Consider the following 27,745-nt stretch of genomic DNA (forward strand, 5'->3'; position numbering starts at 1 on the left):
GCGTGGTGGGCCTGCCGAAACGGACTGAGAGGACTGATATGGTGGCCTACTTAGAGCGCTATTTCCGAGAGGTGGTTGCACCAGAAGACGTGTCGCAGTTCTACACATTGGAAAGGGCCCACAGGGTGCGGCGCGCCCGCCAGATCCTGGACGACCGCCTCAGCTGGTGGTAGCATGCCTCCTTCATTACAGAGACAGAGATCTACTCCTCCACAGGGCTAGGACCTCAGGCCCCTACACTGTGGATAATAGCAATGTCACACTATTTCCGGACTACACGCTCGGGCTTTCTTTTTGGCGGTCAAGCGTGCGCTCCGCGATGAAGGCTTGCAATATTCTCTGATGTTCCCTGCTCGGTTGCGGATTGCCCTGGATGGCAAAACACACTTTTTCAATAGCCCTGAGGAAGCCTGGACATGGCTGGAGGAATACAGAGCTGGCAGGGGTGAGGCTGGTCTACCGTCGCAGCGACCGGCTCTGGACCAGCGACTTCGTCGGTCCCGCTGTAACCAGAGACGGCGTTCGGTGCCTGGGGGCCCTTCACTGTCTCAAACGGAAGCAAAGCGATTGCTGGTCCTGCAAGCTGTTGCGATAATTGCTGGGACGGAGGCATCTTCACTGGTGCCATCCACGGCTCTGAAAAGGAGGCTGTTGAGATTGAGACCAAGCTGTCAGGATCTGACAGCCAGATTCTTCCCAAGGTGACGCCAGGCATGGCTGATGACATGGTGTATGCTCCATGATGACGGGGGAAGACTCAGACTTCTACTATGGGTGCTGCCGATCTGTACTTCCTGAGATTCTGGATGGCGGACAGCTGGGGTCCGGGTTGCCTGGGGCTCCTGGGGACGGGGGGTGGGGGTGGAGCCTGGCCGCTAGAAAGTCTTTATCTTATAGATAGGGGGGTGCTGCCGCCTTCATCACTGGGGATTTGGATACTACTGGGGTGTTCGTGCTGGATACATTGGCTGACTGTTGTTGTTTTGCTAGGTTCTAACCCACCCCCACCGGATGGTTCACAGTTAGTACGCCTTTGACATCTTTTGAAGGTGTTTGTTGGGGTCAGTTTGGATGTGATTCACTATGTTAGTGCCTGTTCTGTGGAGGGGGGCTGTGTGATCGAGGTGGGTTTGGGATTGTCGGGGATGTGGGGAGACTTAGTTTGGGGATAGTACTCACCGGCATGTCTTGGAGGGAGCAGCGACTTATTGTGCTTTTTCAAATCGATTATGGGTCCGTTACCTGATGTACAATGTATGACTTGGAATGTGCGGGGTTTACACTCTATGCAACGATGCCCACAAGATCCACTCCTACTTAGTACGCAGGGGCGCGCAGATAGTATTCCTGCAGAAGACACATCTGACTAAAGCCGAAGGGTTAGCATTGGAGCGTAGATGGCAAGGACAGCTTTATTATACTACCTTTTCTGCTTTTGCGAGGGGGGTGCTGGTTTGGATCAGGGCGGAGGTACCTTTCCAGATGACTGACCAGGTGGTAGATCCTGAGGGCCGCTATGTGGTGGTTGTGGGACGCCTTCATGGGCGGGATGTGACCCTCTGCAGTATTTACACCCTTAGCGTGGAGCAGGCGACTTTCTTCACTCACATGTCTGAAACACTGGCCATCTATTTCCCGAATCCGGTAATGATGGGGGAGACTTTAACTCCATAGCGGATGTAACCATGGATAGATTCCATCACCTGTTGCCTGACGCCCCAATTCATAAACTATCACAGGTCATATCACAATGGCAAGAAAGCTGGGGATTTATAGATGTATGGCGGACACAACACCCTGGTGAACGCGATTACCCCTACTTTTTGACCTTGCACGAGTTGCATGTGAGACTTGATACAATTTTATGTAGCACTGGCCTGGCTACTATGGTGGATCGTAGCGAATACCTGTCGCACACCATCTCCGATCACAACCCGCTACTGGTGAGTTTCTGCTGGGCCCTGGAGCACCCGGCCGTGCCGTCCTGGCGATTCGCCCGGAGATGTTAGAAGACCCAATCTTCCGCGCTGAGCTGGAAATGGGAATAGAGCATTACTTTACTGATAATGAGGGTACAGCTACGACAACTGCCCTGGAATGGAATTCCTTTAAAGTGGTGATCTGGGGCTTTTGTATTACCAAATGGGTGGGGGTACGGAAGATGCTATTGCAAGAAATTGACTCCGCAGAAAACACACCTAGTGAAGCAGAGTGAATGCACCCAACTAACCCTGAGGCGCGGAACCTGGTTTTGAGATCAAAGGAGGCTGTAGCGGTAGTCGTAGAGCGCTTGAGGTGCTTTGACCATAGAGCTTACTTGGCTCGGGAGCATGCCAAGAGAGATAAGGTGGGTACTTTACTGGCATGGTTGGCCGACCCACTTCCTCGAAGCGCTCCTATTCTAGCGCTGACCTTCCCGGCGGGACAAACGGAATACACTCAGCATCAGATTAATACAGATTTTCGTAACTATTATGTAGATTTGTATGATAGCCAGCTGAATACCAGTGAAGCTGACAACCAAGCTTTTTGGGATGATTTGGAGCTTACTGTCCTAGATGCAGAGCAGGCTGACTCCCTTGGCAAAGATATTACACTGTCTGAAATTAGATGCGCTATCAAGAATATGGGGCGAAACAAAACTCCGGGAATCAATGGCCTGCCCATAGAGTTTTATGCTACCTATGTGGATGTTCTTGCCCCTAGATTATTACTGGTTTTTAAAGAGGCCAGAGAGCTACGGATACTACCGACCTCAGCTAGAGAAGCTATCATCATCCCTCTACTTAAGCCAGGGAAGGACCCTACTGACTCCTCTACATATCGCCCCCTATCTATGCTCACCTCTAACTATAAGATTTTGAGTCGTGTTTTGGCCACTCGACTCCTCCCTCACATGGTACATTTGGTTCATCCTGATCAGGCCGGCTTCATTCCTACTCGCAATACCGCAGGCAGTGTGCTCCGATTGATATGCACTTTGGGTGGGGACCACGTTGGAGATACAATGGCAGCAATCCTCTCTGTGGATATTGCAAAAGCGTTCGATAGTCTAGAATGGCCCTACTTATTTTTTGTTTTTTTGTTATGAGAGCCTTCGGGCTTGGGGAAGGCTACATTCGCTGGACCGAAATATTATACTCCTCGGCGTGCGCCGGAGTGAAAGTGGGAACTGTCATCTCCTCCCCCTACCCAGTGGGGCGTGGCACACGACAGGGGTGCCCGCTATCCCCGTTGTTGCTTGCCCTGGCCATAGAGCCATTGGCTATTAGCGCTAGACTGGGGAGGGCGTTCCAAGGTTTACAACTCCGAGGTCAAACACACTTTATCTCACTATATGTGGATGATCTCTTGCTGTTTTAAAAGACGCGTGAGATGGTTTGAAGGGGGCCCGGGCAGAATTCCCGGACTCAGAGTCAACTGGGCGAACACATGTGGTTTCCCGGTTGACCCGGCATGCAACCCGCCTGCACCCGCGCAGGACATCACGTGGGAACCCCACTGCCTTCCATACTTGTAATGTAATGTAATGTAATGTTGGCTTCTTATATAGCGCACTAATCACCCCAAAGGGTCTCAAGGCGCTTGCTTTGGGAACCCGTCCTGGTTTTTCCCTGTGAGATAGCCCATACTGGGCACCCCCAAGGTGAAAGCCAGGCATCCCGCTGCGGGGGGCCGTAGTGGAGATTGAGGAAGCTATTGCCCAGAGTTGCAGAGTGTGAGCCCCTGATTGAGTAGGCACCGAAGCAAGAATTATCGAGTCCGTGGACATTTTGAGCTCAGGACCCTGCCGCGTCGGGAATTGAACCCTGGTCCCGGTCTGACCTCTGCTTCAGGGTCTGCCTCCTCTAACCAGTGAGCCACACTTCTCCACTTCTCTTAGAGACACATATTTATCATACCCAGGAAGACCTACTGGATGGTAACATTGGCCGGGCAATGCGAAGCCTCAAGAATAGAATGTAGTGGCCTTACTGAAGATGATAGCACTTCCCCGGCTACTTTATTTTTTCCGAACGTTGCCAGTGTGGATACCCGCTTCCTTATTTTGACAGCTCCGGTCTATGGTGGGTGGTTTCATCTGGGGGAGCAGGAGACGGAGAGTGGCACTCGATACATTAACACGCCCAAGAGCGGAGGAGGGTCTTGCAGTCCCTGACTTCGAGCTATATTATCTGGCTGCACAATTTCAAGGGCTTACTCAAGTGGTGGCGCTGGAATTCAGAGGCCCTGAAAGAGACAATGAACCAGATGTACTTCGGCATGTGCTGTTGTTTATCATCTGTAGGCTTGTGGACGCGGGCCTTTTACATATGCTATGGGGTTGTCCACAATTGGGCATATATTGGGAAGATGTAATGGAATTACTATGCAATATTATGGAATGGCAGATTACTCCGGACAAGGGTACCTGCCTATTACATTGGTTCCCCCACACTAGTAAGACTAAAATAACACGTAAATTCCTGGATTTCGGACTGGTATTGGCCAAAAGGGAAATCACAATCCACTGGAAAGCTGCGGGAGGGCCTAGTTCTGCTAGATGGAAAGCTGCGCTGCTTACATGGGCAGGGAGTAGGAGTGTAATTCACCTGCAACAGGCCCAGAGATCCCACAATGAGAAGGCGCTAGATGCAGCCCGGGCGTGGGAAGCCCTAGTTACAGAATTGAAGGCTGTAGATGCGGACTCTGGATCAGAATTGAGCGAGCATTCGGGAGGTGGAACTTAGTAGGTGATTGCACCAATACAGGAGATGGAATGTATGAATGTGCTCCCTTTCCTATTATAGTCATGCCCTTCTACACTGTTGTATGTATGGTACCCTGTACAATTATGGTGCTCCAACTGGTTATTGAGATAAGTTACGCATTGGTAGGTGACACGCCGGTGGGGGTGGGTGGGTTGAGTGAGGGATATAGGAGGGTAGAGTAGTTGATTTAATACTATATAGCTCTACAGCACATGCATACCTATGTTGCAGTTGGATATTTTGCTGTTACTATGAGGATGTCGGGGCCACTTAAGCATTAATTAACAATTGTTTATTACTTGTCCTGGCCTTTTACCTTGACTGTACTATTGCATGCCGTACACTTTTATCATTACCCAAAGTGAGACTGAAGAGCCTGTCTGAATGTAATTAACTACTGGGTATGTTGTTTGTGGTTGAAAATCAATAAATCGATTTCTTTTTAAATGGCGAGGGTGTACAGGTGATGGCATCAGGTAGAGGGGGAGGGGTAATATATAAATGTGTCATTGGGTCTTACTGAAGTATTCAATGTCAGGGCTTACATTTTATGTCAAATAAATGTCCCCCATACCCCTCATATTTGCCCTCTGTTTTCCTGTGCAAGTAGGGGACATAGAAGAAAACCAGATCTGGGGGTGGTGGATGTGCCTAATGTAATTCCAGTGGGTTCTACACATAAGTGTTGCCTACTGAATGTAAATCGACCTAAAATTGACAGGGATACCTACGCATGTTAGATATTCAGGTGTGAATTGGCTGTGCAAAATATTCTAGACATGAGCCCCAGACAACTCAAGGAGTGCAGATTAGACATTCATTCCATATAGAACAGATTAATGCATACCAATGCGAGTGAACTCTGTGGTTTGGACATACAAAGTGTTTTTTTTTAGGTTATTGTATTGTGCACAAAGGTCAAAATGGCTGAGGGTGTAAACGTGGTCTCGCTAATACATTTCATGTTCTTTGGTCATTGCCCTTTGTTGGAAAATGTTTCTTTATGTAGGATCACCCCTAAACCTTTTGACTTCCTCCTCCTACTTTTTTGCTGAATTAATTTTTGTTGGCCTTCGGACTCTGAGCAATCTACCACTGCTAACCAGTACTAAAGTGCATGTGCTCTCTCCCTAAAACATTGCAATATAGGCTCATATCCAATTGGCATATTTAATGTACTAGTAAGCTCCTAGTAACGTGCACAACATGTTCCCAGGGCCTGTAAATAAAATGCTACTTGTGGGGCTGCAGCACTGCTTGTGCCACCCATTTAAGTAGCATCTAACCAAGTCTCAGGCCTGCCATTGCAGAGCCTGTGTGTGCAGTTTACTCTGCCATTACAACATGGCAAAATAAATCTTTTGCCAGGCCCAAACCTTCCCTTTATATACATATAATTCACCCCTAGTGATGGCCCTAGACAACCCAGGGGGAGTGGTGCAATGTATTAACAGTCAGGGTGTGACTGTTATGTATGTCATGTGCATGGGTTTATTTTAATTTATTTTAATTTCTTATATCGCGCAGGAATCAATCCCATAAGGGTATCTCCGCGCTTTACTCACCAAGACAATAGCAGATACTTGCATTAATTAGTGGAGTTGGAATGCTTCCCGGAAGAGGAAAGTTTTAAGTGACCTTCTAAAAGACAAGTGGTTGGTGGTCATTCTTAATTCAATGGGAAGCTTGTTCCACAGAGCGGGGCCAACTGAAGAAAATGCTCGGTCTCCTTGTCTGGATTTTTTTGTTACAGGGGGTTTCAGTAGGGCTTGATTGCTTGAGCGAAGTGATCGGCCAGGTTGGTACAGCTCCAGTGATTGAGAAAGATATTTAGGACTGTCTCCATATAAGCACTTGTGAACCGTGCAACACATTTTAAAACTGATTTGTTGCCGTATAGGGAGCCAATGCAGCTCCTCCAACAGGGGCTTAGAGGGGGTCCTGGCCGGTGCGCTCCTAACCAATCTAGCCGCCGTATTCTGGACTACCTGCAAGCGGCCCACTGCATCAGCGTTAGCAAGTGTCAGCAGGCCGTTGCAGTAGTCCAGGCGGCTAGTAACCAAGGCCTGTACTAGTGTCTTTCTGTAGGTATCAGGGAGATACGGGAAGACTCGTCTTAAAAGGCCAATGGTGTGAAAGCACAATCCAGCGATATGGTTGGTGTGCTCCTTAAGGGTCAGTTTTTGGTCAATTTTTACCCCTAGGTTTTTGACATGTGGCTTAGATGTTGGAACTGGACCTAGATCCAGCGGCCACCAGTCAGGGGACCACAGAAGACTTGCTTTGCCGAAGAGCATAATCTCTGTTTTTGCAACGTTACATTGGAGGCAGTTTACAGCCATCCAATGTGACACTGCCCTCATACCCTCAGCAAAATTTTCCTTGAATTTAGGGCCGAGGGAGCTGAAAGGGTAGAGGAGCTGGGTGTCGTCAGCGTAGGAGACCGGTGTGAACCCATACTTCCGTACAATCTCAGCAAGGGGGGCCACATAGACATTAAACAATGTAGGGCTAAGGCAAGAGCCCTGTGGCACCCCCTTCGTGAGCACCCTTGAAATGGAGCGATAGGGGCCCAGGCTGATAGATTGCGATCTCCCGGAAAGAAAGCTCTCCAACCAGGATAGTACTAAGCCTCCAATCCCCACTCCCTGCAAACGGCTGAGAAGGATGTTGTGAGACACGGTATCAAAGGCCGCGGACAGGTCCAACAGCACTAGAATCATTGAACCCCCTCTGTCCTGTGACATTTTGATCTTGTCAGTCACCGAGAGGAGGGCTGATTCAGTGCTGTGGTTGGGCCTGAACCCAGATTGTGATTGGTCCAGGCCCCCTGTCGCCTCGATAAAGCTGGAAATGATGGTATTAACGTGTTTCTCAGCCAGTTTGCTAATGAAAGGGAGGAGGGAGATAGGACGGAGGTTTGAGAGCTCTGACCAGGGTAGGGAGGAATTTTTGCGTATGGGGTTCACCACCGCTTCTTTCCAATGTTGTGGGAGTTTTCCTTCGGCAAAAGAAAGATTTATTAGATTTTGAATGGAGGGGCCTAGAGATTCTGTCAAGGAGGAGATTATTTTGGCAGGAATCAAGTCATTGGGGGAACCGGTCTTCATTTTGTTAATGAGAGTGGTCAGTTGCTGTAAGGTTATTTCTGGAATTACATGAAGAGTATATAATATAAGTAGGGTTAATATATGGTACTAAAAATCCTTATGCATAATAAATGAGGGAAGTTTCAAGTAAATTGATATTGAATTCAGCACATAACTGGGTAAAAGGTTATTGCTATTACCATTATTTAGAGCAAGGTAGGACGAATGTAGATAAAAGGTCGCTCTGCTACTTGGGCCTAGGTTAGGGAACATAACAGTAGTCAGTCTGGATCCAGGTCAGCAAGGGAGGGCCTCTGTTCACTTCAAAGGCATGTCTTTGAAGTCTCTTCCACTTCAAAGACACTACTGGGTACGAGAACTGGACCTCAGTCACTACCACTTTAGTACACTTTTGGACATTGTGGTATATAAATAAATAATACCGGATCTATTTTTGTCTAGGCATAGCAATAACAGATAGCTCAATAAATAAGAGTCAAGATTCGAGGTAGTAGGAGTTTGCAGGTTTATTACAGCATAAAGGACAGGAACAGGACAACCTGCATAGGAATAGGATGGCAGGGCCCGGCAGCTGCCGGGGCTGGATCTGGGATGAGCGCGCTAACATTTAATAACAATACACGATCATATATACTAAAACAGTTGCATTACAATACATACGATAGGCGGAGCAGTGGGTGTGGTCAATAGCAGTCGCGAAAGATAAGGGTGAAAGTAGGTGTAACAGAGGCGTATACATAGACATGTGATGCAAACGTAACAGAATATGTCATGAATGGGGTGGAGACATGGAGGGGGCTACCTAAGGAGCCGGGACCTCTGACCTAATGGTGCGCGTAAACTGGCAATGACGTGTTACTAGAAGAAGCTGGGGGCTACGAACTCTGTGCCAGGAGCAGAGACTGAAGTCTGGAGAGTCAGGGCGACATGTACCTAAGCAGTATCTAGTATCTGATGTTTAGAGAACATGTTGATAGAATCCAAAAGTTATCGGGGTAAAGGCGAACAGACTCTAAGACTGGAGCATGCATTATTCTTCATGTAGTGCGTGATGAAGAATATTAAATGACCATTAAATGCAGTATTTCTCTTACATGGAGACGTAAAGGCTAGACAATGACGGAAACTATTGATGCGATTCAGTAGCTTAGGAATGCAGAGAAGGAGGGCTGGACTGATAACTAGAATCATAACATACTCTTGGCAGACTCGTAGGCAGAGCCAGGCTGAACCGGGCACTGCAAGGCAGGAAGTAAGTGAAGGGTCAGGAACACAGGTGGGGGCTGTATCGCTCCTCAGCGAGGCTCAGGAGACAGGAGCTGAATCTGGTGTCCAGGCCCTTTTGAGGCCTAGAAACGGGGACTTTACAATGAAATAACGTGCACACTGAGAAACGTGGCAACGTAGCTTTACATAGGCCTGATATTCGTAGTATTCACGAGAACTGGAAATTGGCATACTAGAGGTGGACACAAATATAATTGCGTCTTTAATCGAACATGGGGAATACATATGCATATTAATCATGCACACATAACATATGATGGAGGACTCGTAGGGACACAGAACATGGCAAAATTTACTTTTCCACATTCCCTCCTTGTCACTACGTTTCCTTCAGGAAACATCAATATTCATGATACCATCTATCATTTCATACAGTATCATTTGCTCGTCTCAAATTTTCTGGGAACGGGTTTTAGAACGGGACTTGGGACTAGGAATACAAGAGGTAGCACAAATGCCGCAAATCGCAGGGCCACATTGTATACAGAGGCAGCAGCTGAATATGATCGCTACTGCAATACCTAGAAAGGACAAGACTTTCCATCCCCAAGCGGAAATTATATTCCAGAACCAACCGGACCATGTCCAGGTGCCTGGGTCTTGGTGTAACAGATGGGCAATTTTATGGAGTCTGGTTATAGCTGAATAAACAGACGGTGCGTTATTTGGAATGAAAATGCAGCAACTAGATCCGATGACTCTACAGGCCCCGCCCCTATCGGCCAATATGACGTCAAGGACGAGACGATTCTGTAAAACGACAAATCTCATAGCAGATTGCTCTTCAGTTAAGTTACCTAGAGCAGAGGCAGTCTCATTGACTACTGCTTCAAGGGTTCTGGTTAATCTACAAATTAGCTTACTATTCTGGATAGGTCCTATAAAAAAGAAAAAACCTCTATTGAAATCTGTATACTGTTCTAGAGCAGTTTCAGTATAATCGACAATGGGGGACTCCCTTCTATGTCTAATGTGTACTAGATGTGTGTTTCTGTGATAATCAGATGGGGCTAGGAAAACAGGTGGCAGTAGGAAGGCAATGTAACAGGTTCCCTCCCAATCGAGGGGCAGACGAACATATGCGGTCTGACCACAAATAAAATAAGAATGACGTGAAGCTTTGAAAATGGATTTCCCACTGTCACTATATTTGACAATAGTAGTACAATCGCTATGTCCTACATGTACGGAACCATTATTTCTAACACATAATTCGCCTTTGACTGGTAGTACTGAAATAGCAGGTAAGTCTGGAGTGGAATCAGACTGAACATTCAGGACCATGAAATTCGAAGAATAATTACCTAAATTGTAAACTTCGTTTTCTAGATCTAACCCTGTTCTGTGGGGAAGACCTTGCTTGTCTGGGAAACATGTACTGTTAAGAAAAGACATATCTGTTGAAGATGACGTTAACGTGGACCATGCTCCACACGAACCATTATGTGAAAATGGATAAGGAAAGAGTGGCAGAACTCCCTTCGGGGTCTGGAAAGGGGGGAGTCGACCACACACCCAACAATTAGTGGCATTGCTGGTCTGGTGTGAATAATGTAACATGCGGATAAAAGAATTGTTACGCATAGCGAGGCGGTAAGAGAGTTCATGAGGAGGCAGATCACTAAACGTGTGCTCTACTGTAGCATTAGAGGACTTATTTACATGAGAAACTGGAAAATACAGATAAAACGCATAACTGGTGCAGGAAATCATAATGCTGAGAAATAAAACGAAACATAGAAAAATGATACATCGGATTGAGTTTTGACTAACTCTCTCACTATGGGGGTCTATTTTATACATGTCAGAAACCGGTCTAACCGTTTCACCTAGGGGAGGACTTAGACAATCAAACTGGCTGACTTATTTTACTAGACCTTAATTTCTTCTTATACTCCTGTTGCGGAGTTGTTTCTAACAGGGAGGGTGCAGTATCAGTGTCTTTTGCGGGACAGTCCTTAAGAATAGTACTTTGGCAGTCCTTTAAATCCTCGGAAATGTTCTTTGAAACTGGTTTCAATCCATAAAATTTCTTGATGTGCGAAAGATGCACCCAGCCTTTGCGTCCCTCCAACTTCACGGCTGTGCGGGTGGCCAGGAGGACCTGTCGGGGCTCCTTCCAGCGAGGCTCCAGCGGACTTGAACGATCGAAATTTCGCACTAGGACCATGGATCCGGGAACGATTTCATGCGGTGCCACCTCGGTATTGTCTGGAAATGCGGCGGCAACCTGTGAACGACAAGAGTTGAGGGCAGACATCAAGGAAGCTAGGTAATCTGTCAGCATATTACTTGAAACATCGGTAATACTTCGGGGTCTAGGAGTACCCCACATGTTAGGGGGCGGCCGAAAACGACCTCATACGGGGACAGACCTGATCTGGAATGTGCGACCATGCGCATATAGAACAGGGCGACCGGCAGAGCTACTAGCCAGTCCACACCTTTCTCTTGACAAACTTTTGCAATTCGAATTTTCAGGGTCTGATTATGTCTCTCTACGAGACCAGCTGCTTCAGGATGGCGTACACAATGGAACTTCCACTGGTATCCTAACAAAAGGGACACGTGCTTCATGAGTTCAGATGAGAATGGCTGGCCGTTGTCAGAATATACGACCCTAGGGAGTCCATAACGGGGGAAGAACTCACGAACCAACTGCTTGGCAGTGGTCGCGGCTGTGTAGTCTGGGACTGGATATGCCTCCGTCCACCTGGACAAAGCGCATACAACTACAAGGACATACTTGAAACCTCGACATCGCTCCATCTGAATGTAATCCATCTGGAGGACTTCAAAAGGGTGGTCAGGGGGCTGGAATCCACCTTGTTCCACCGGGACACTTTTACCTGGATTAAACTGACAACATATCATACAGGTACGGACTTTCTGCTTGGCTGCAGCTCGTAAATGCTTGTTGAACCAAATATTCTGGATACTGTCTAACATAGCTTTTTCTCCTAAATGTGCTGGACTATGTGCGGTATTGATAATGACTTGAACCATAGAGTCGGGGAGAAACCATGTGGCTTTACCCTTCGTTAACCATCCTTGATCTGTCTGTACCCCTCCTTGTTCGGACCATTTCTTGATTTCATCGGGAGTAGCATGTAACTGGATATCTATGACATCTTGAGTAGGGTCTTTGACTGTCATACATGTAGTCGGATCTGGAGTGTGTGTCTGTGTCGGATTAACTGAAGTGTCTGGAGTCTGAGCTGTAAGCTTGGCTGTGCGATCTGCTAGATCATTACCTTGGGAAATAGTGTCAGTAACTTTCGTATGTGCTTTGCACTTCATGATAGCAATGGATGTCGGTAAATGTATGGCATCTAACAGAGCCTGAATAAGGAGACCATGCTGAATCTTGGTTCCATGAGAAGTCATGAAACCTCTCTCCTGCCAGAGCACTCCGAAGTCGTGTACAACTCCAAATGCGTAACGTGAATCGGTGTAAACATTAACTTTCAGGTTCTTGGCGTGTATGCAGGCTTGAGTCAGAGCAACTAGCTCCGCTGCTTGAGCAGACAGGGTGTCAATGCGGTGTGTTTCAATAACTTCAGTGTCAGTAGTCACTGCATACGCGGCTACTAGTTCTCCTGTACTAGTTCTCATGCATGAACCATCCACATAAAGTGTCAGGTCGGGATCTGGTAATGGAATATCTGTCAGATCTTGTCTTGGCTTTGTCATGATGTTAACTACTTCCACACAGTCGTGTTTGGCAGAATTCGAAGTAACTGATGGTAACAATGTAGCAGGATTTAAAACGTTGCAGCGTCTGATTTCTATGTGTGGCTGGAACAGTGTCAATTCATAACCTGTTAAACGTGCAATTGTCAAGTGCTGAGTTTGTGTTCGGTTTAAAAGAACTTCCACGGAGTGTGGAACTTGTACTGTCAGGGAGTGTCCTAATACTATGGAATCACTTTGTCTGATAGCTAGTGCTGTGGCTGCAACTGACTTGAGGCACGCAGGCAGAGCCTGGGCTACAGGATCTAATGTGCTTGAAAAATAAGCACAAGGCTTGTATTGTCCTGCTTGATCTTGTGTGAGAACAGATAATGCTGTACCTTCGCGTTCTGTGACGAAAAGTGTAAAAGACTTACTGTAGTTCGGTGTAGCTAGAACTGGGGCTTGACATAGGGCTTTCTTTAACTCATTGAAACTAAGTGTATGTTCAGATGTCCAAGGGAGGACAGTCGATACGGCTGCCTCCTGTGTCGTTAACTGTATCAGTGGCTTGGCTAGAAATGCATACTGAGGAATCCATTGTCTGCAATAAGAAGTAAGGCCAATAAAAGCACGTACCTCCTTCTGGGTCTTGGGCTGAGGAAGACTCGCTATTAACTGGATACGGTCTGGTGTCAACTGCCTACCCCTCTTGGACAGTAAGTGTCCTAAGTAGACCACTTGCTGGACACAGAATTGAAGCTTCGAAGGGGACACCTTGTGTCCCATCTCGGCTAGGAAATACAAGACTGTAAGGGATGCTCGCTCGCAAGCACATTCAGAACGGGCTGTGATCAGGAGATCATCGACATACTGGAGCAGGGCAGTGTCAGTTGGCATGTGAATGTTGTCTAGTTGTCTCTTGAGTGCTTGACTGTAAATACTAGGACTTTCTGTGAAACCTTGAGGAGCGCGTGTGAACATATAGCTCCTTCCATTTAAACAAAATCCGAAAAGAAACTGGCTGTCTGGATGAATGGGAACACTGAAAAACGCGTTCTTGAGGTCTATGACTGAAAAAAATGAGGCTTCAGAATCAATGGCTGTCAATAGGGAAGAGATATCTGGGACAACTGGGTACTGGGGAATAATACATTTGTTAAGCTCTCGAAGGTCAATCACTAATCGATATACTGGAGGTGCATTTGGATCAGTACGTTTCATGACTGGAATGATCGGAGAATTACATACATTGGAGTCAGTTTCTACAACTACTCCTTGAGCGATGAGCTCGTCAATAATTTTGGATAAGGCTGCTACAGCCTCAGGTGGCAATCTGTACTGCCTGATTCGTGGTAACACTACACCTGGCTTGAGAGTCACACGATGGGGTGTGATTTGCATATAACCAACATCAGTTGGACCTTGCGCCCATAGATGCTGCGGAACATTGGACAATCTGGGATCAAAATCTCGTAATACATAGTGACCCTTGAAGTCGCGTAGGAACAATCGTATTACCTCTGGGGAACAGCATATAACTGCACCTAACTCTTTCAGTGTCTTAATGCCTAATAGATTTTCTGGACATGACTTAGTAAGTAACAGATCAGTAGTGCGGGACAATGGACCTACTTCTAGAGTAACTGGCTTTGATATTTCATTTACAATAGGTTTTCCTGAAAATCCAAGGGAAACATTTCTAGAGCCTGAGAGCGGAGCCCCTGGAACTTCGGCGTGACTTATAGTGGTCCTACTTGCCCCTGTATCAATCAGAAACTTTCTGTCTTTCCCTAGTACTTGACTATGAACATAGGGACCTTCTTGATCTACAGGTATCTCGATGAGAGGCAAGCCTACCTCCCTCTCCAGGCTGTTTCATGAATACGGTTGATACTCTGGATATTCTGACTGTGCATACTGGTACATCTGCTGTGTAACATGCTGTGTTGCAGCGATAGGCTGCGGTGCTGTAACTGTCTGTGGTGCATTCTGTGACTGAGGAGTCTGTGTAACTTGTTCTTGTCTCGGCGGACGTGGTCTTTCTTTAGTCTTACCGGTAGCTATGTTGTGTTTCAGAACTGCACACTCGTTTATAAAATGACCTGGCTGTTTACAATAATTGCAGTTTCCTTTAACGGGAGCTGCAGGATGACTGGCTTGATTTGGTCCCCTTTTCTGACTGTCTTGAGGAACGGATTGTGCAACTAGTACTTTCATTTTCGTGTCTTTCATACGTTTCCTTTCATGTTCTTGCTCTTCTCTGATTCTATTCTGGTGATATTGAAGCATCTGTAACATTTGGGACGGGGTATTAGCTTGCCAGGTACTTTCGACTTTCAAAACTCGGTTTTTAATTTGTGGACTTGAATTCTCGACTAGTTTAGTAACAAAAAGATGAGGGTATGATTCACTACTCGTCTTGAGGCCACTGTTTATGGTAAAACATTTCTCAAATCTAGAGTAATAATCACTAATATCTTCATCTTGTTTCTGTTTACAGGCTGAGATTGCATCCCAGTCTTCTTTTCTAGTTGTCAATAACCTAGGCAAAACTTGTATTAATAATTCTGGTAATTCTTTACATTTATCTCCAAGACCGGTACCTGGTACTCGTGCCTTGTCTTCGGCTTCTAGGACTGCCCAATCGATCTTTTTCTCTCCCACCTCCCATTCTTTTTCCTTGAGTTTCTCATATACCCCTGCGGGCAACAGGACCTTTAACATTTTAATAATATCTGGATACGTGTATTCTCCCATACGGAGCATGTCTTTTAATTCTCGGTGGAACCCTGCTGGATCTTTATCATGACAGGGAATTAACTTTTTCATCTCTAAGAGTTCCATCTTTGTGATAGGGGTGTAAACAAACACTCGTTGCATTTCACCACCCTCTGTCTTAACTGGATGCACTTCTCTTAACGGATTCTGTCTGTCTATGTAAAAGGGTTTACTTTCTGGGGGTGAGACATGAACAAAATGCGGGTTCAGAAACGTTCTGTATTTGTGGCGCTGTTCTAGAATGACACTAATTAAATCAGTACCTAAACCTTTCCATTTATACTGGAGTAACTCGTTCAGGACATCGTGTAACGGACCTGGATCAGAATGTTGACCCTTATACAATGTAATGAGGTGCTGGATCATATACATACCCACCAGTCGCTGCTCGGCTGGGGGCAATTTCAGGAACATTTGTGCCACTATTTCGTCTGGAAAAGTGGTAGAATCAGTAATCCATCGGACTGCTGATCGGGCTAGTTCTTGTTCATGCATAGTACTTAATTCACTGTAACCGATTCGTGATTTCAGAATATGGTCGGTAGCTTGAAATACTTGTTCTAGAGAACCTTGTTCTGATGCTGGATGATGTAAAACTGACTTGTGTTCTAGGCGCAAATGGCGATCTGGAAATCTAGATTTTCCTACATACGCTATTCTGGCGGGATTCTCGTCCTCTACCTCTTCTGTAGAAGAGTCATTTTCTTTCTCGCTTACTTGTGCTGCTTTACGTTGTTCGTGTAACTTTATTATTTCTTTACGGATTTTCTTGTACATACTCTCTATACTACTGATAGTTTTGTGTTTACCCTCGGCTATATTATCACTCCACCTTGTCAGGACTTTCATTTCAGCTTGATCTTTGGTCGGATAATCTTGTTCCCTTATTAGACAATTAATCAGAAACTTTAATATCATGAGCTGGACTTCAACTTTTCTTTGGCACATGACGTCACTAATACTTTCTGGATCATTCCCTGTACGGATGAAACGATATATTCTGTCTAGATCTCCTTTCATATCTGGTAGGGTGACTAGATACTCGGTCACCTTTCTCACGCGTAATGAATATAAAACCATATTATCCTCGCCTGGGACTGGATCATAGCCACATTCATTAAGGGCTTTTCTTATTTCTGCAACAGACTGATACCTGGGCGTACGCTGTGACGTTTGTGCATGTAATTCGGCTAACGTTAAACGCTTGTGTGGCGGCGGGGTTCCTGGAGGACCTCCCCCTGCGGCCCCTAAACTAGAGTCGTCTACTGATGCTCTTCGTCCTGGCAGAGTGGGAAATGGAAATGCAGGCTGGACTTGTATGGCGGGCTGGACCGGGGGTACCGTAACAGGTACTCCGGTGTCTGGAGGAGCGGGAAGTGCCTGATTTACAGGGACTGGCGGAGTAGGAACAGGATTTGCATATTCTGGGACTGTGTCGTCCAAATAGGACGAAATGAAAATATCAGCTGCGGTCGGTTTGTGACGTAGCTTGGTCGGAACTAGTGGTGGCGGGAAATTACTGGATGCCTCTGGGGTCGCTTTTGGCAAGCCCTCGGCAAGAAGAGGATACATACCCTTAATAAGAGCATGCCTCTGTCTGTCTGACTGTTCGGTTTTAACTCGTTCACCAATCTCGATTAATTCCCTTTCTTGGGCTCGTTCTAAGGATTCTCTACTTAATTCTGACTTTCTGATTTCTTTTTCGGTTCTTTTATGAGATTCTTTGCGCCATAACTCGATGGCATCTTTCTGTGACTGTCTGGCTTTCTTTTTCCATAATGCTTCTTCTACTCTCATGATGCACTCGGCATCCCACGTACCTGATACGGGCCATCTATACTTTTCTTCTAACTGTTTGGTATACTCTACCCATAAATCTAGATACAATATGGCGCTTATGCCATGCTTTTGATACATAAAATGACCTGGACTGTCCCTAGGCGGGACAGGAACTGCTTCTTCTAGCAGACCTTTTCTGGTTTTTAACTGACGCAGTTTTGAAAAGAGCGGCATGACTGAACTATAATCTGGACACAACACAATACACAATAAACACGATAATTACTTCACACTCATACCACGACATTAAAATACATGAAAAACATTCAGAATAACAGTTCGAACAGAATACTACCTGGAACACTGAGAACAGAAACACATGAATTTCTCGAGAACGGAACAGACTAGAATTACTGGATGCGCTGCTGAAACAGCACGGAACATACCGGTCCCATAAAGGGACGCATCAAGACCCGTATCCACCTAGGTGAACACTTCGTTTCAGATCTGCGTACCCAGACCCATCGGACCAGAGACAATTTAGATTGACCCTGTCTAGATACTACCCCAGCAACGGTACTCACCGGGCAGCAAGAACGGAAGGCCTCGGACTGGACTGGACTGCTTCGACGCCGGACGGACGAACTTCGGACTTCTGTTACGGGTGGGCCTCCGGATACCTCGGACCTTGGACTCTCGGCTTGGGCTCTGGTCGGGACTCGCCGCGTTCCTCCACCGCCTCGTCTGGATGCTGGACCGCCTCCTCCGTCTCCTCCGTGGGCCTGAGGGATACTTGAAGCAGAAATATCTGCACGTGCACGGTATGGTTCCGTCACGGCTGCAGAGGGTCAGGGGGCCGGCGTGGCTTCACCGGCGCGTGGGGAAAGGGCAAGTCCCTGTTCGGGCGCCATTATGTGGTATATAAATAAATAATACCGGATCTATTTTTGTCTAGGCATAGCAATAACAGATAGCTCAATAAATAAGAGTCAAGATTCGAGGTAGTAGGAGTTTGCAGGTTTATTACAGCATAAAGGACAGGAACAGGACAACCTGCATAGGAATAGGATGGCAGGGCCCGGCAGCTGCCGGGGCTGGATCTGGGATGAGCGCGCTAACATTTAATAACAATACACGATCATATATACTAAAACAGTTGCATTACAATACATACGATAGGCGGAGCAGTGGGTGTGGTCAATAGCAGTCGCGAAAGATAAGGGTGAAAGTAGGTGTAACAGAGGCGTATACATAGACATGTGATGCAAACGTAACAGAATATGTCATGAATGGGGTGGAGACATGGAGGGGGCTACCTAAGGAGCCGGGACCTCTGACCTAATGGTGCGCGTAAACTGGCAATGACGTGTTACTAGAAGAAGCTGGGGGCTACGAACTCTGTGCCAGGAGCAGAGACTGAAGTCTGGAGAGTCAGGGCGACATGTACCTAAGCAGTATCTAGTATCTGATGTTTAGAGAACATGTTGATAGAATCCAAAAGTTATCGGGGTAAAGGCGAACAGACTCTAAGACTGGAGCATGCATTATTCTTCATGTAGTGCGTGATGAAGAATATTAAATGACCATTAAATGCAGTATTTCTCTTACATGGAGACGTAAAGGCTAGACAATGACGGAAACTATTGATGCGATTCAGTAGCTTAGGAATGCAGAGAAGGAGGGCTGGACTGATAACTAGAATCATAACATACTCTTGGCAGACTCGTAGGCAGAGCCAGGCTGAACCGGGCACTGCAAGGCAGGAAGTAAGTGAAGGGTCAGGAACACAGGTGGGGGCTGTATCGCTCCTCAGCGAGGCTCAGGAGACAGGAGCTGAATCTGGTGTCCAGGCCCTTTTGAGGCCTAGAAACGGGGACTTTACAATGAAATAACGTGCACACTGAGAAACGTGGCAACGTAGCTTTACATAGGCCTGATATTCGTAGTATTCACGAGAACTGGAAATTGGCATACTAGAGGTGGACACAAATATAATTGCGTCTTTAATCGAACATGGGGAATACATATGCATATTAATCATGCACACATAACATATGATGGAGGACTCGTAGGGACACAGAACATGGCAAAATGTACTTTTCCACAACATGTGGATACTCTGCCAGGAAAAAAGGACTGCTGTGCTGCTGAGGGATTGCCACTCTTCTGGACTGCCCTGTGCGGACTTTTGAATTGCTGTACTGATCTGCTGCCTGCTGCCCTCTTGACTGGGTTAGAATGACTGGATCTGCGTTTCTTGACCCCAGAACCCAGAGTAACTCTATAGGCCAGTTGGATGGCTTCCTGATCTGAAGCCTCAGGGACTTAAGATGCTTCCAACCCCTGCACCTGGACTCTGCTGTCTGTGAGTCTACGCTGCCAAGTGGTGTCACCCCGGTCCTGGACCATTGGAAGTGAGCCTATGGTGCTTGCCAGAGAAACCGTTGCATTTCTCTGCAGAGTGATGCATCTCCGAAAAGAACCAATGCATCCCCTTGGCTGAGCTGCTCATCCCCCAGTATCTCTGCTGTAGCATGGTTCAGACCCATCACAAAAGATTTGCATCGCCACTGCCTACTGCATCTTGGGACCAACGCATCACCTTTGGAACTGCTGCTGTGTGACGCTTTTCCTGTCGCAAACTCCTCTCATCCCTTGTCAACGATACTCTTGACTACGCAAGTCCACATTGCAGCTTCATTGCTCATTGGAACAGACTTATTGTCTCAGCTGCAACTTGTATCCTCAACAGCGGACTTCACATTACAAGTCCCGTAGACAAGAGCCTCAATGTTAACGCATCAGGACCTCGCACCACAGCCCTGCCGCATCTCAGAACTGATGCATCGCCTCGGCTGCAATAGGCATCTGTGATGCAGATCCACACAATGCTCTGCAAACAGAATTTAAAGTACTCTATGCTACAGGCCTAACTAGGTCCCTTATAGCCAGCCCGCACTCCATGGTTGTTGGTGTGAACATGTGAATTTGTCCTTTGTTCTAGTCCAGCTCGTCCAGATATCCCAACTGGCATTTCCGCCTGCTTTGTGCATCCCCGGGAAACTATGGTATTACAGAAGTGGATATTCACAAATAGAGTGACAAAGGGCTTTTAAACATGAGGTCCAGCACAGTTGCCCAAATGCAATATGAAAATTAAAGTTGTGCTGTTCCTGAATGATCTAGATATTAGCAATATACAAAGGACAGTAGACTACAGAGTCAAAGAGATGGGAATCCATTTCTTTTGAACGTAATGCCCTCACACACCCCGTTGGGTGTCATGCTTCATCATCGGGCTGCTCCTCATCTGGCCGGCACTGCAATGCCTAACTGGCTCCCGATGAGGGGCACTTTGGCAGAGATCTTTTTCCAAATAGCCATTTGGTGCTGTGGGGGTGAGAGATTTAGTGAGTGTAGATGATGTAGTGGTGTGTGATGTTTATGTGAGTTAAAACAATGTTGGGAGTACCAGCAAAAATAACTTTAATTCTCCTACCCTGATTAAAATAAAGAGGAAAGGCTCAATGCTAAGTTAATGTCTTAGGTGCAGCGTCTCTTCCGTGTGGTTGGTCAACATGGTTCTTGGCAATTCTACAAGTCTAGAGGCGATTCGTCAGGATCTACAGTTAAAAAACTATCTACACTAAGGTGGACTGGAAAACAATAATGAATTAAGGTTTGGGATTTAAGACACCATGACTTACTCGGTCTAATGGCTGGTAGTACTGGTTCTACCCGAATTGGGATATACTACTGCTTCATCAATCCCCGACTGGTCAAAATGTGAGGAACTTCCCCATATAATTTGCGTGGTACGCAATGTGTCCAAGGACCTACCCACTGCTGCCAGGACCAGGACACAGACGCTCGTGTGGCCCCTTCTGTAAAACCAATAGCGCTGGCGCACATAAACTCCAGTGCTATCTGCAGGGGGCGTGCTCTCATTTGCATGGGCACGTGCCCATGCAAATGAGGGAATTCCTTTGCCTCTGCGCCTGCAACGTATTACAGACGCGTGCGCAGAGGTGGCACACTGTCAGTGCTCCCCCTTAGAGCTGCCTTTTGGAGGGGGAAAGGGGGTCACTGAATGCATTCAACTGCAAATGGATCTCTAATCTCATTTGAAAGTGCAGGTGGGTGCAGCCTGCATTGTGAAAATATGGAGCGCCTTTAAACCAGCCACTCTGTTTTTCACAGAAATGTGCTGCCCCCAGGGCAGTTCGAGTTGGCGGCTGCCCTAGGGGCAACGCATACCCCATAATGCAGCGCCTTTTCATTGTTTGCGCTGGGTGCACCTTTTAAAAGCTGTACCCTTTGCAAACAATGAAAATGCGCATTTAATGTAATACGGTCCCCGACAGTACATACCTTACCATTCATTAAATTTCATCAGGTCACACCTGCTGAAGTTTAACATGGCAGAGTTGTACAGTACTTACAGTAGCAAGTGGATTTCCGTGCAAATTCACGTTATTCCACAAAAACTTGGATTAGGTCCTATTTATCACACCTGGAAAATAATGCACCCCACGGTATCTTTATTTATCCGGCGCGATAAGTACCACATATTACAACAAAATGGGAATCAGGGCCATACTTTTAATACATCAAATACCTTCTTACGAGATAAAACATAGTCTGTGTTTACAAATAGGCCACATGCAGAGACTCCGAATGCTTTTTACATACATGGTGTACTATAGTGTCTGTGCTTTCAGCACTGCCACTTTATATATTACCACGCAAATACTTTTCTTACCTAAAGCCAGTAACATATGCATTTTGAAAGCCTGGTAGAGCTCCGTAGGCTACAAGGTACTGAAAAAAACAGAAAATGAAACACTTTGTCTTTAACATGAGTCATGAAGGTGGCATGCAAGCACAAGCTTTACAAATATAGAAATATGCCAGGATAGCCATGCACGACATGGTACTCTGCAGGCGGGAAAGTAATCAGTTTCCCTGGTATACCTGGATGAGCTTACAAAATATTTGATTTTACATTTTACCAAAATAAAATCTCCCCATCAACAGACCCAGCAGCTAACTCCTGATTTGCTAGGCCACACTTTAATTCACGCTTCTTATTGCTCAATTACTAGTTTTCCGGTACTGGACATAATAATTGTTACACTTGAAAAAATCCAAAACGGAGGTGTTTGACATTTGTTGGGTGAAGTAATTAACCCTTTTGAAAGTATTGGCCAAGAATAGGAGTTACAGTACATTTTTGGTGTTTTCAAGTTCACTGGGACCATAGACTTGTACTCATTCAGGAATGCTGATCGTAGGACATTAATGACCATGATTGAAAATTGTCAGCACTGTGTTTTTCAAAATCTTGAACCCATTTCATGATGCAAAGATGTGATTGGTTACTTATATCCTATAACCTGCTGCTATCGAATGGTATAGTGTTTCAGAGAACCAGTGCCAGATTGATAGATGCTTAATACGGCGCTAAAGAAAACACAAAAGCTTAGGGTTGCAAAGAAACCTTATACAATATTAACTTTATGAATGTGTAACTGTATATCTATGTAGCAGCTCAACTTTCCTGGTCGAGGACAATACATGGAGAACCAGACAGGCGTAGACTTATGCGGATGCAAATCAGATTTTCGTGTGCTACTGAAAAATGTATAGTCAGTGGTTAATTTGACAAATATGAAGTCCAGGTGCTCAACTTTTTTTGGAGGCCCCATCCACTTCTTCCCTGGCTCCACCCACTTCCTCCACACAATTACTCGATTGGCTCCGCCATACCTGATCTAAATTTCAGCAAGGGAACCTTCCAGCAAGTAAGGATTTGATAGGAGGTTCCCCTGCCCTGTGAACATTTTGAAAAAGATGAAATCAAAAGTCCACTTAAAGCCCAATTTTGGAATAAATTAGCTAAAACGACGAATGCATTGAAAAGGGACACGTGAAACAGATCAGTCAATCAATCAATTAATCAGGGAGATTGTAAGCATACTGCTCACCCGCAAGGGTCTCAAGGCACTGGGGGGGTCCACTAGACCCACTAGAGGGTGCTCCAGGGCCATAAATAACATTGGGAGTGCAAGAAGAGCGTCTCGCTGCTGCGGGCACCATAACGTGTGAGCCTGTATCACTTGTGCATGGCATCCTTTAACATCGAACACAACACACGCACAACAACCCACACAAACATGCACAATGCACGGAATGTTGTGTTCAGGACTCCAGATTCATTGTGAGCAGCAGAACTTCACATGACTGAGCTTCTAAGTGTGTATTCACACATCACAGGTACAGGCCTGCCACTGTAATTCATCAATCATGGTACACTGCCATTTCTGCACTCGTGTGTCGGAAACCCAGGATCACAGGAATGCAGGTCAGGCATGCAGGTCTAGCAGGGCACAAGGGCAGTCATGCAAATTACACTTTTGTCCTAACCATGCAATTTTTTTAAACTTAATTAATGTATTTGATTCAGGTCTCTTTTTCACTGGGTTGAACTTTGTGTGCTTTAAAAGCAGTCAATCAAAAACAGCAGGAAAATACAGTTAAGTTAACACATATTTTCCCTGTGCAAAGCAGTTTACAATCCTAAATTATGCCACAAAGATCTATGAACATGCGAATGTCAGAGGTACACAGCCTGCTTAAGCTGCACCGGAGCTAATGGAAGAGATGCAGCTGACCCTGTCTTTTCTAGAACTCCAAACAAAAACAGTGTTACAGATAAGTTTTTTTTATACCTGAATTTTAGGAAGTAAAATGAGCAAGGAAAGAATATAATCGTTTCACTGCATCTTCTCACAAGGGCATGTTTCTCAAGCCCCTTCTTGCATGATGGCGTTTGCATGCTCTAAAAAATGAAATCCCTCTGTTTGCAGCGCTCAGCCTCTCCTGTGTGAACTTTGAACTCGTCATCTGTATATTAATTTTTCTGTTTCCAACAGTGTAATATACCTCTACAGGCTTTCAGCGAGCCCCCACCAAATTCATCAATTTCTTTTTGTGTTATGATTCACATTTTTGCCTACTCAGTGCACCTGATAATCGCGCTGGTTACTCAGGTCTCAGGGCCAAAGTCAAAAAGTCTTATATAGCACACAAATCACTGATAGGTCTGAAGGCGCTTGCTGACTATTCCACTTCCTGGGTCCTATTTCATTTCATTAGATAACAGCCATGTTTTTAATTCTCTACGAAAACGAAAGTTGTCGGAGATGGATATTAAGTGGGTCGGAAGCTTATTTCAAAGGTGAGGGGCAAGATAAGAAAAAGAGCGGCCTCCATTGCGCACAGTGCGGATCCGCAGAGGAATTAAGAGAGGTTTTGAACTAGACCTCAAGGTTCTGGCATGCTGGTATTTTTTCATTTTTTTCCCCCAGATAGCTAGGGCCTTTGCCATAGAAGCTTTTATGTGTTAGGCACAAGATTTTATACTGCCCTCTCTTTCTAACTGAAAGCCATGGAAGGAGTTTCAGATTGGGGCCAGATGGTGATCTAGGGGGCAGATCCAGGATTACTCTGGCTGCGGTATTCTGCAGAATCTGTAGATTGGAGAGAAGATCTTCATTTATAGAGGTCAATAAGGCATTTCTGTAGTCCATGCGACTTCCGAAAAGGCCCTGCATCAGTGGCTTACGGGTTTCAATTGGTAGCCACTTAAAGATTTTCCGTAGTTTCCGTAGAGTGGCATAGCAGGTCCCCAATACACTGTTCACATGGGCTTTCATTGCAGCCTTGGAGCACTGGCCCTGCCTGCTTACTCCTGTCTGGCGGGCACACATTTATTGTGCTTGTCAAACATTGCTGAAAGGGCTGAAGTAATGGCAGGTTGGCCCGGGCGTGGGGCGGCGGGCCTCTGACTCGGGTCAGGTAACAATTACGGTGTCACCACACGCAAGAAAAAGAAAAGTGAGCATGAGCATCGGGTTGTTTATTATATACTAAACTTACTGCGGTCGTCGGTCGGTGACTGGTTGCACTGTCTTTATTAAGAGCCCTGCTGCGCTGCTGAATAAAAGGGCCCACATTGACATTGTGCTAACTGCTGCTGCTATTCGTCCACTGCAGTGCATGTGTGCTGGGGCATGGTCCACCATCCGTTGAAGGAAAAGGTTTAAGCACGGCATACGCTGCCTGCCGTAGCCCCCTGCCCCCATAGAACTAAATGCAGCCCAGTCAGTGGCATGCCCATCGGCAACACTGCAACTGAAAGCCAATATTGAATGGATTTTTTTTATCGGGCTCGCTGCGCCGTCTCAGAAGCACTGCACGTCATCATCAACACTCTCCTTCTTCACTGAAGGACTGGAGACTGCCTCAGACTGTAACAGAGTGTGTGAACAAGACTGCATGCAGCAAGCCAGCAATTATATTTAACTGACTTTACATGACACATGAAATGCAGACTTCAGTGATGTAAGTTGGCCGTGTAGAGTAGACCCGGCCTTGATAAAAAGGTGCCGGTGCTAAGCACCGGAAAGCTCCAGCGCAATTTAAGCACTGGTTGGCCGTGTAGAGTAGACCCGGCCCTGATGAAAAGGTGCCGGTGCTAAGCCCTGGCACAAATTAAGCACTGTGTATAGTTATAATATTCCACATATAGAAATATAATGTAGTTTTACCCCCCTTGTAAAAGTAGTAGTAGATGGAGCCTCATAAATGTGCATTGTGTAAGGACCATCAGCGCCTTGAGATTCTCACGGGTGAGTAGTCACGCTTTATAAGATTACTGATTCATTGACTGTGTAATATACACAGTAAATGTTCACGAGGCACTCACTGCAAAAACATACAACCAGGGTCAATCTGCCACAACTAGTACCCAACCGACAAATCACTTGAATAGAAGGTGTCTTGAAGCCATAGCTCTGTTTCCCCTCTAGCTGCTGTGTGTGGTGCCCAATCATCAAAAAGACAGCAAGGTGTTTAGAGAGGTCATTCATGGAGGAGGATGCGTACTGTAATGGCTATGGGGAATTTGTTAATCCACTTCTTAATCACTCTGTGCTGCTGTCAAGAAGGCAATGATAATTCAGCTTCCAGAAATGATAAATGCCCAGGTGCCGAGTGTGCATTGTGTGGGAAATTAAGAGGTGGTGGCAGGATGATAAGAAAGATGTGGAAGAGAAAATTACTGGGGTTCATACAGCCATTGAAGTAAAGAGTGCACACTATCTATTACCCAAATGCTAAATGACCTGGACATTCTCAAGAACACAAAAATATAAACCAGATCCTATTTTCCGTGGTAACCATGTCTACCTCCACCAGTTTGTCTGTCACTGTAGTTATCCTGCCTTTTACAGCCTGTCATCTCTGCTTCCCTTTTCACCTTTCCTCATTCTCTCTGCCCCTGTCAGGCCGGAGTCTGTGGACCATGAGGTCACAAGCACCACTGAGCTCACTCAAAGTGAGAAGTTCAGGGTCCAAAGTCACCAGCATTTCGGAGAGGCCAAGTCTGCCACAGAAAGAGGCCTTTCCTAAGTTTAATCTATTATATGGGTAGATGTTGAAGAGCAGCCAAGCTGTGAGTCAAGGAACAGAACACAATCATCATAGTTGCAGTAAGGTATGAATGAATAGCCATGACTTTCCAAAGTCATCTATAAGAAATGTCATCCTTAGGGTGGGCTTCCCCCAACTTACCTCCACTTTTTTGCTGTCTCTTTTTGTTGGCCTTAGGACTCAAACCACTTTATCATTGTTAGCTAGTGCTAAAGTGCATGTGTTTCTCCCCTAAAATATGGTGACATTGGTATATACCCGATTGACATATTTAGTATACTTACATGTCCCTTGCAAAGTGGTATACCATACACCCAGGGCCTGTAATCTAAATGCTACTAGTGGTACTGCAGCACTGGTGAGACCACTAACACAAGTAGCCTTTCAAACCTGTCTCAGGCCTGCAATGGCAAGGGCTTTGTGTGCAATTTACTGCCACATCGACTTGGAATTTAAAACCATTTGCCAAGCCTTAAACTTGCCTTTTGTTACAGATAGGTCACCCCTAAGGTAGGCCTTAAGTGCAGGGTGCTGTGCGTGTAAAAGGTTGGACATGTAAGAAAGCAAGCTGGGTCACCCCTGCGCTTCTGCCAACGACTCGAAAAGACATGGAGGAACAGCAAAACCTCATATACACACATCGCCTACAGAACAGCCACCACAGCACACCACCAACTCATCAAATACACAAAGAAGAACTTCCTCTAAGAGAGAATCCTCACCAATGCCCACCACTCAAAAGAACTCTGCTCCATCATCAAGGAATTTGCCAAACATGGCAGCAAAACAACAGACGTCCCACCCTCCCAAGACCTCTGCAACAGACTCAGCACGTTTTTTCACCTCAAGATTGAGATGCTCTTCCCAGCG

General features: G+C 46.0%; 1 protein-coding gene across 5 annotated transcripts in view; it reads right to left on the bottom strand.

Annotated features, from left to right (window-relative positions):
• Window positions 1–27,745, bottom strand: part of LOC144762467 (adhesion G protein-coupled receptor F5-like) — an 805,746-nt gene that overhangs the window by 453,364 nt on the left and 324,637 nt on the right. For all 5 annotated transcript variants that reach the window (XM_078647682.1, XM_078647677.1, XM_078647680.1 and 2 more), the window contains exon 7: window positions 22,143–22,201. In XM_078647682.1, coding sequence (XP_078503808.1) covers window positions 22,143–22,201 — 59 coding nt within the window. The remainder of the gene's footprint in view (window positions 1–22,142; window positions 22,202–27,745) is intronic.

The sequence above is a fragment of the Lissotriton helveticus genome, chromosome 6 (assembly GCF_964261635.1).
Source record: "Lissotriton helveticus chromosome 6, aLisHel1.1, whole genome shotgun sequence".
Classification (NCBI taxonomy): Eukaryota; Metazoa; Chordata; class Amphibia; order Caudata; family Salamandridae; genus Lissotriton; species Lissotriton helveticus.